Source organism: Neomonachus schauinslandi, chromosome 8 (assembly GCF_002201575.2).
Source record: "Neomonachus schauinslandi chromosome 8, ASM220157v2, whole genome shotgun sequence".
NCBI lineage: Eukaryota > Metazoa > Chordata > Mammalia > Carnivora > Phocidae > Neomonachus > Neomonachus schauinslandi.
The window spans coordinates 51,498,272-51,508,399 of NC_058410.1; the positions used below are offsets into that span (position 1 = coordinate 51,498,272).

General features: G+C 42.9%; 1 protein-coding gene across 2 annotated transcripts in view; it reads left to right on the forward strand.

The window, feature by feature from the left end:
* Window positions 1-3,465, forward strand: part of ZBTB24 (zinc finger and BTB domain containing 24) — an 11,665-nt gene extending 8,200 nt beyond the window's left edge. Inside the window, exons 6-7 of one of the 2 annotated variants that reach the window (XM_021693237.2) lie at window positions 695-776; window positions 1,781-3,465. In XM_021693237.2, coding sequence (XP_021548912.1) covers window positions 695-776; window positions 1,781-2,501 — 803 coding nt within the window. In that variant the 3' untranslated portion in view covers window positions 2,502-3,465. Of the gene's footprint in view, window positions 1-694; window positions 777-1,600; window positions 1,665-1,780 lie in introns of those variants that run through there. The other variant, XM_021693238.1, reaches the window with a different exon arrangement.
* The last annotated feature ends 6,663 nt before the right edge of the window (window positions 3,466-10,128 follow it).

Below are 10,128 nucleotides of genomic sequence, written 5' to 3' on the forward strand. Positions count from 1 at the left end.
GGGGGGGGGGGGGGGGGGGGGGGGGGGGGGGGGGGGGGGGGGGGCGGACAGATGTGTGATGCCTCTAGGCCTAGGGCTTTGGTTTTCATCTCCGGATGGGAACAGGGAGCCTTTGGAGTGTTTGCAGCAGAAGTGTGAAATGAGCAGACTGCCTACAGGGTCACTGTGGTTGCTGCATTTATTGTGGACAACAGGGAAGCTGGAACAGAAGTGGGGAGACCCATTCGGCTGCTGCAGAGACAGTGGTGGCCTGGACTGGGGGGTGGCAGTGAAGGTGGTGAGATATGGTCAGGTTCTGGATACACTGCGAGGCAGACATAAATGTGAATAATATGCAGGCCACCCTAGTGGACCAGTGTCCCCAGGAAGGTCAGGTATGAGAGTTGAGTTATCTCAGGGTGGGCTGTACGGGAGTAAATGTGGTGTGTTCTTTTGTTTACTGTGTATAAATCATCTACCTCCTTGTTTCAGTTTTTAAGGGAAGGAACCATATCTTACACTTTCTCTGTATCCTCTTGGCACTTAGCATGCAGTGCTTAGGTACATAGTAGGTGTTTGGTAAGGGCTTCATTCATTCGTGCTCATTAAGGAGTCAAGTGGTACTGCCTTTTTCTTAATATTGTGAAAATGTGGGGTAATTTTTGCTTTTCACTTTGTGTTGGATGTATATTTCTAAACAGTGTCCCTTTTTTAGGTGAGAAGCCATTTACTTGTGAAATCTGTGGCAAATCTTTCACAGCAAAGAGTTCTCTTCAGACCCACATCAGAATCCATAGGTAAAGTTTTACAGATATTTTTTTTATATGGGAGTCCTCATTCAACCCTGGTGTTCAGTTGGGTGACATGTTACTTATACAGGCCTTCTCCCCAAATTATTACACGGGTAGAACTTTCTGTGTAGCTTACCATATTTTATCTTTACAATGAAGCAATTCCTAACTTAGGCAAAATCAGGAAAACTGGTTCTGGCCAGCAAAAGTTTGCATTACTGATTTCATTTCTTGAATTTTTATTTTGGGCTGGGGGCTGATCCAAAGTTTAAATCTTCAGTCAAAAATAAATATTAAATTTGATGTTTTCTGAATAAACATTTTTGTTCACACATCCAGATTTGATTCAGTAGTTCTTCTAAGACAAATAACTAACTTCTATTACTAACTAATAGTAACTTCTAAGACAAACTTGGGGTTTTTGTTTTTTGGGTTTTTTTGAGGGAGTGGGAGAGAGAGGGAGAGAGAACCTTAAGCAGGCTCCACACTCAGCATGGAGCCCCACACAGGGCTTGATTCACAACTCTGAGGTACACGACCTGAGCCGAAATCAAGAGTCAGAAGCTTAACTGACTGAGCCACCCAGGCGTCCCTACTCACGTTTTGAATATTGAAGTCAATCACATATACTTAAATTTGGCCACAGGAATCTAAAAGTTGGCAATGAAAATGAAAACAAAACAAAAAGGAACTTTATGTGTGTAATATATAAATATTTGCTCTCTTATCTAAAATACGACTGTAGGATCATAAAATGTTATCACATGTAGCCCAGCCCCATGCACCACCCTTTCTCAGACAGCAACCCCGCCTCGTCTTTTTTCCTTTAGGATCAGAAACGGAAACCCCCGAAAGTGGTGACTTGCTCTGACTCCTTAAGCTAGCAGAAGAACCCATGGCTTATGACTCCCAGTCGAGTTAATTGTCCTCTACTCTTGACTTCTTCTCCCTAAATAATCAGGAAGTAATAAGCAGAGCCGTTTGTAAAGTCAAATGTGTATTTTTTATAGAGGAGAGAAGCCCTACTCCTGTGGCATATGTGGCAAATCGTTCTCAGACTCCAGTGCCAAGAGGAGACACTGCATTCTGCACACGGGCAAAAAGCCCTTCTCATGCCCCGAGTGCAACTTACAGTTCGCTCGCTTGGACAACTTGAAGGCCCACTTGAAAATCCACAGCAAAGAGAAGCCCGCGTCGGACGCCAGCGGCATTTCCGGCAGCCCTGACACCCAGGAGGTCAGGAGTATTCTTCAGCTGCAGCCGTATCAGCTCTCTGCCTCTGGAGAGCAGGAAATTCAGCTTCTCGTCACCAATTCTGTACATAACATCAACTTCATGCCCGGCCCCAGCCAAGGAATCAGCATCGTCACTGCGGAGAGTTCGCAGAACATGGCGGCCGAGCAGGCTGCCGACCTCGCCCTGCTCACGCAGCAGCCCCAGCAACTGCAGAACTTCATCCTCTCCGCCCCTCAGGGCCAGACGGAGCACATTCAGGGCCTCGACATGATTGAAAGCCAGATGGAGCCCGCACAGACCGAGCCCGTGCACGTCATCACGCTCTCCAAGGAAACCCTGGAACACCTTCACGCCCAGCAGGAGCAAACCGGGGAGCTCCAGTTAGCAGGTGCTTCGGGTCCGGCTCAACACCTGCAGCTGCCGCCCGCGCCGGCCCCGCCCCCGGCCGCCCCCCACGGGCCGCCGGCCGCCCCGCTGAGCCCCGGGCAGAGCTGACCTGGACGCGCCTTGCGTCCTTATCTCCTCCGCACGAGCCAGCTGCGCGCTGCGAGGCAGGCTTTCTGACGCTCGGCTCGCATACAGAGCCTCTGGACGTGTGAGAGCGAGAGCGGGCAGGCCTCGCGCTTTGCATCCAGGCCCCAGGACGTGCGCGTCCTGTCTCGCGTGCAGTCCTGATGGGGATTTAGCATTCAGTACTGATGAACGGTTTTCATTTTCCTCTACGACATCTCCGAAAGTCTTGGGTCATTTTGCTTTGGGGCCATTGAATTAGACTTCTCTAAGCCTTGAATGTCCACGGCCACAGGTCTTGCTGACCTTTCCAGTTATGTTTTGTAGAACAAAGGAAGCCCTATATTGGTTGAGTTGGGTAGAGTGGTTTGTTCCACTTTATTTTTCGTACGCAACACAATTGCTTCTACAAGAAAGTCACGGCTGAATGTGATAGAGGACAACCTTGGAGAGTCTGTCCTTTTAATATCTTCTAAGCCCCGAAGACCGAGTCACTGTCAACATTTAATCTGTGTGGTACAGTGGGCTCTTTGTGTCCTATTTAAGGTAGATTCAAAAACATATAAACTAAAAGTCTATTTTAACTCAAAATGAATATAATAAAGTCCACAAAGTACAGGATTATTTTAAAAATTCTGAACTCAGCTTTTCTGAGAAACATGGATTTACATATTTTTTAAAAGCAGGTTACTGAAAACTTAAAAGTCTAATTAAAGTGTGAAATCGGATCAAGACATTCAGCCCATAAATTCTCAATTTTTGTCAGCAGTGATACTTGTTTGATGAAGTTAAGACTATCTCAGTTATCCCGGAATATAAAATTTTATTAAGTGTAATTTAAGTGTCAAATATACTGAATTCTAATTGATCCTGAAAATGGTCTGTGTATTGTGTCTGATAACTTCCTGGAGATGGGACCTTATTATACTATAGATTATAGTAGGCTGAATCTCATAAAATAGACACCTCATTTTAAAAAGTACATATTTTTACCTAATCTTAAAAATAATTTGAACCGAAGAGCCTTAGTAACCTGTCTATAATTGTGGTATGATTTTAAATAACTGTCAAAAGTTGAAATGATGTGTGGGTTAGGTTTTCAAGCCCGGTGTACTTTATTGAATACTCTGATTGCTTTCTCTTTAATGAACTGAAAAAAGAGAATGGGCACTAGGACTTCTAAGTTAACATAATGCGGGTAGAGAATAGGGCTAATCTACCCTAAAATTAACAGCATCTTGACATCAGTTACTTTCTTGCTTTAGACACCTTCCTTTCTACCTGAATTAACGTTTTTTGGAGGTTAAAGTAATAGAATTCTTCAGGTTTGAGAGAAGATGAAAGCATTTTTTTCACATATTTGCCAAATTCTGTTTTATTATAATTCACAAAATTTCTAAAATGTGTATCTTAACATGTATCAACCAAAGTAATGTTTAAATCAGTCCTGACTAGAGCCAGGATACAATTTTTATAAATACAGTTATGACCCAAATATTATTTCAGGTTCTTAGTCATTTAAACTATTTACTTTAACCTTAGTCTTAAAATGCAAAGTTTTTACCAGCTTTGCAAAGCTCACAGGCCCACAGTTTCTCCAGGAGATACACAGTATTAACATAAATGAATTTTTAACTACTCACTCTGGAGAGCTGGAGAATTATTCAGGAAATATGGTCACATAAGTCAAGTTTAACTAGCTTTATGACAGTTTACCTCTGCACTAGGAGAAATAGAATGTGGGCCACATGTAATTTTAAATTTTCTAGTAGCCACATTAAAAACAAAGGTGAAATTAATTTGAATAAAATTATTTAATCCAGCATGTGCCAAATACCATTTCAACATGTAAACAATATAAAAACATATTAAGATATTTTATATTCTTTTCTTCATATTAAGTCTTCAAAATCTGGTGTGTATTTTCTACTTAGTGCACATTCAGTTTGGATGCTAATGTTCTTTGGACGTACTTGATCTGTATTTAGAGTTCATACAATTTACAGTTGAAAGCCTAGATTCACATACAGTTGCAGACATACTTAATTTCTTTTCAATAACTGAAACAATTATTGCTTTAACTTTACATTAAAATTAAAACCTGGGGCACCTGGCCAGCTCAGTTGGGAGAGCATGCAACTGTTGATCTCGGGGTCATGAGTTCAAGCTCCACGTTGGGCATAGAGATTACTAAAAAAAAATATATATATATATATATATACGTATATACTGAAAAAAAAAACCCACCACCAGTTCCTCAGTCACACCAACCACATTGCGAGTTCTTGATAAACCACGTGTATGGCTAGTGGGTTCTGTTGTGAACAGGCTTACCTGTTTCTAACTTGAGAGCCTGTCTCAGCCATAAAAGTATCTTCTGGAAGAGTTCTGGTTTGTTTGATCAGCTGTGAAAGGGAAAGGAGGAAATGAGAGCTTCATAAATCTAGTCTCTCTTCTGTGTCCCAAATACACATTCTGCCCTCTGAAATCCCAAATTCTAAAGTTCAGTGCCTCTGTACCCAAAGGAAATGTCATGTATATAAAAATGTTACTATTGTGTGAGAAATTGCCAGCTCAGTGTTTCACAACTTATTTTGTACTAGTACAGTTTTTAAAATTGTTCTGACAAATGCAGAAATACAAAGTGTACTTCATAGAAAATAGAATATTATGCTTACTGAAGTTACTGAAATGCACCTTATCACTTTCAAAAATGAATCTTTGGTTTTCTCTCAGTAGAGGGCTAGCCTTGGGAAAACTCGAGCTCCTGCCATCAAAATAAGTTATTTATTCATATGCTTGCATCTGCTGCTTTTTTTTTTCCTCCAGGTACTTAGGCACCATACCCAACATGGGGCTTGAACTCATGACCCTGAGGTTGAGAGTCACATGCTCTACCAACTAAGCCAGTGAGGCACCCCTGCATCTGCTTCTTGAAACTCTTTCTACCTCTACTCTATTTTCAGCAGTTGGTTCCTGGGTTCTAAGTGTTGTGAGCAACCGGTTAAATAATGCTAAAGAATATAATGATATTCTCATGCTTACGTTCGGTTTTCATAAATTGGACCATACTGTCTGCCACTTACTGAGTCTTTACTATAGGCCAGGAGTGAAGCCAAGTGTGTTAAGTCCGTATCTTAGTGCTTCTCAACTTTCTTCTTTGTCATGGCACACGAAGTAGGACTTACACAGCAACCTGCGATCAGGGGACTCCAGTCACCTCCGGCCATGACTGGCATATTGGTTTGCGCGGGCTGCCGTAACAGATACTACGGACTGGGTGGTTTAAGCAACAGAAATATAGTTTCTCAGTTCTGGAGGCGAAAAGTCCAAAATCAAGTTGTTGGCAGGGTTGGTTTCTTCTGAGGCCTCCTGACCTCTTTCCTCCCTGTGTCTTCACATGGTCTTCCCTCTGTGTGTTTTGTCCTAATCTTATAAGGACACCAGTCAATACTGGATTAGGGTCCACCCTAATCCTAATGACCACATTTTCACTTAGTTACCTCTTTAAAGGCCCCATCTTCAAACACAGTCACATCCTGAGGGTACTGGGGGTTAGGACGTCAACATGAATTTGGTGGGGGACACAATTGAGCCCATAATAACCGGCATCTGGAATGAGGAGGAAAGCAGTGTCTGGGAGGCATCTACAACCTGTCTGAAGCACGGTCTTATTTTACTTAATCTTCGTGACATTTCTGTGGGGTAGGTAATGTGCCTATTTTGCAGATGAGAACACTGAGGCCCAAACAGATGAAGTGTCTTGCCCAAGGTCACACAGTAATTGGCAAAGCCAGACTGATGCATAGGGCCAGCTGATTCCACTATGCTGCTTCCACCAGATGGGCTTTCCATCACCAGTCTTTTGATACTTTAAGCTGGATTTCTATTTACATATGATCTGCTTGATGTAATTGAAAATTTTTGACTAAAATTGAGGGTCTGAGGCACCTGGCTGTTTCAGTCAGTAGAGCATACAACTCCTGATCTTGGGGTTCATGGGTTCAAGCCCCATGTTGGGCATAGAGCTTACTTAAAAATTGATCTGTCTGACATTTAGCACACAAACTTTTTACATAAAACAATAATTATAAAAGGTACATAGTCCTACAGAAATGATAACTACCATATTAATATTCATATTGGAATTTTACTACTATTGATTTAAAGCTTAACAGAAATTTACCTATTGGACGGAAGTTACTGCTAACATGAAAATGTCTTAACATGAGCTTCTGTGAGCCTTTTTTTTCAAACTCCTGACTGAGGATATTTTACGTTTAGGGCAGACTTTTTTTGGGGGGGGAGAGGGGGCGAGAGAGTGCGCAAGCAGGGGAGGTGGGGGAAGGCAGAGGGAGAGAAAGAATCTTAAGTAGGCTCCATGCCCAGCTTGGAGCCTGATGCGGGACTCGATCCCACAACCCTGAGATCATGACCTGAGCTAAAGAGTCGGACACTTAACCGACTGAGCCACCCAGGCACCCCTTGTTTGATTTTTGCTACCCTTATTTGTTAAGCCTTGAGGTGAATTATTATCCTCACTTTCAGACTAAAATAAGCCTAAATTCTTAAGAATTGAAAGAAAACTCTTGGTCTTACTTCTGTAAACAGCAGGCTTAGAGGAATGACCCCGAAAAAATCCCCCTTGCCTTTTGTAAACAGCAGATGTCAAGGAATGACCTCTAAAAGAAGCAGGAATGTCACTGTGATAGTTTATCTAGCTTTCAAATTCTTTGCACATAATTAGGCCAACAAACACTTGTTGGCTGTAATATATATATTGTATATATATATTATATATATATAACATATAAATACACTGTTTATCTAAAATCCTTGTCACTTAAAATGTTCCACAGTAGGAGAGCTTTTATTTTTATTTTTTTAAAAGATATTTTTATTTGAGAGAGAACACGTGAGAGAAAGAGAGAGAACACGAGCAGTGGGGAGGGGCAGAGGAAGAGAAAGAAGCAGGCTCCACACTGAGCAAGGAGCCCAATGAGGGACTTGATCCCGGGACCCTGGGATCATGACCTGGGCTGAAGGCAGACGCTTGACTGACTAAGCCACCCAGGTGCCCTAGAGAGCTTTTAAACTAAAGTTCATTAAATAATATTTTCAACACAAAATGTAGGAACTTGAACATGTTTAGGTAACATTAGCAAGACATTGTAGCATTTCTCTTTTTTTTTTTTTTTTTGTTACATGAGTCTGAAAAGTACTACTATATCCAATATGACATGCAGAAAGAGGGAAAATTTTGAGCAGGGGTCAAGTCAGGGAACTAACTTCCTTGGTCTTAGAGTATGGGTTTATTATTTATTTTGAATTTTAGTATCCATAGATTAGCATCTTAATATCCAGTAGATCATTTAAAATACGGATTTGAAGATTTTCCAAAAGAATAGTTTGGCTTTTGGTTTTAGTTCATAGTATTTTTATCCTTGTTGAACGAAAAGTTAAACTGAAGCTGCCTTAGGCTAAATTGGAGTTAAAAACAAAACTCTACATTTTAAAAATCTCCCTCTCATAGATAATCCTAGTATGATTAAGTGGCTTCTGGACAAATTTTACCTATAATCTTAGTGTTTGAAGTATAAAAGCACTCATTAACAAAAACACAGGGAAGTATTTAAATTGATCCTGATCCTACGTGTATTTTTAATCTCTGTCCCCTGTGTTACCTTGGTCTATGAAATCAGCATATTTTCACTTCTGGAGACAGTACTGGAATAGAAAGCAGCTTATAGAGGAATAAGTTTGCAGGGACGAGTAGAAAAGAATGAGGGACCCAAATTTTTGGTTCACTCAGTCTTGTCAGCTGAGAGAGAAACCTAGAAGCCTTTCTTGATAGGCGCCCCACCCCCACCCCCCCCACCAGGCCCCATCCATCCCCACCTGCTGTCAATTTCACCTCAAACTATTTTGAATCCACCCACCTCTCCCATCCCCACTACTACATCATCATCTTCTCTTGCCTGGGCCCCTGCCAAGGCCTGACCCAGCCTTTCTACCCCCCCTCCCCACCCCTTTCTCCACTGGCAGTGGTGATCAGTTTGGGCTCATCACTGTGCCTTTAGCGGCAAGCAGAGGGTCTTGCTAAACAAATGGAGATTGTGTTATTAAGGCATGATCATGTCTCTGCTTAAAATCCTCCTCAGAATAAAATCCAAAACGCAGCTTCCTCTTGGGCCCCTTTCCCATTCTCACTTCCATCCACACTGGCTTCCTTGCTGTTCCCCAAGCACACTCAGCAATACCCTGCCTGAAGGCTGGAGGCAGGTGGTTTTGCAGGCTTGGAAGGTTTCAGCCCCTACTCTGTCGGACTAATGTCTGCTCATCTGTCAGAATTCAATGTAAGTGTCACCTCCTCGGGGAGGCCTTCCCTGACCATCTAATTGCAGTCAAGCCACGCTGTCCTATCTGCTCACAGCACTCTACACTTTGGACTCCGCTCACAATTATATTTACATCAGGAACTGTGTCCGCTTGGTCCCACTGCAGCCATAGCTCCCGGCCCAGGACTGTGGGTGTGCTCTCTGACCTCACAGACCTACTGGTGGAAGGCCGTATCCCAGGGTGGCTGAGACACGTCACCTGCAGTGCAAGGGATGGCGCTGCTGGGACACAGAACACAGTGTGGGTTAGAGGAAAGGGATCCTGTCTTAATGCCTTGGGGTTTGGGCCTTTGAGTCTACATTTCTTAGAGTCACCAACATTGAATGATAGGATTTTAGAATTGAAATGGGCTGAGGAGGTTGTTATTAAACTGCCTCCATTTAGAAATGATAAGGCTCAAGCATGGTGGTTGGCGACTTTTTCCAAGGTCACACTAAGCTAGTGAAGCAAAGCTGGAATCTGGCCACACCTGGATTATAGACCAGTAGACTCTTCATTGCTTTATGCTCCAGTGTGTATCTTTAATAGGCAGAGAGTGGAACTCGGAGTCAGCAGATTTTCAGCATTGAAGTCATCATTGTTCTGTGATCTTTTTTAAAGACAAATTTTACCATTTATCATTCAGAGGGCCACATACTCCTGTTTGGCGGCAATGGCAGTCACTGAGTCAAAGGCCAGATCCTGTTGGGCCTTTGCAAATACACTGATTCGGACCAGCCAGTTGTTGACATCTGCTCATGAAAGGGAAGTGCATGAGGTGATTCTAAAAGCGTGGGAGCCCATTTCTCCTGGACTTTAGAATACTTTTTACACTGTGTATTTAAATATGGGTGTGGCTGATTTGGGGCACATTCATTTCAAGCCAAATGACAAGTCACACTCAAGAGCTAGGAAGGGCCCCGGCTGGGAGGCTGCCCTAGTTTCCTGAGTGTGACCTGGCTGACTTCCCTGCCTCTCTGGCAGAGAACAGGCATTTCCCCTTGCCTGCCTTCCCCCGCCTGCTTCTCAGCTCCAGCTGGGAGCAGTGAGTGTTCAGGTCTTACGGGTCTCTAAGGGTTTCCAGGGGAAAGCAAATGGAGAATAAAGAGGAAGGGCGAACCACAGGGCACCCAACTCCTTCTGGTCCCTGCATCTCAAGGACAGGGACCCTCCCCTTTATTCCTCTGTTTTGTTAATGTTTCTCATGTAACCGTGTCACTTCCTCTAAACAAGA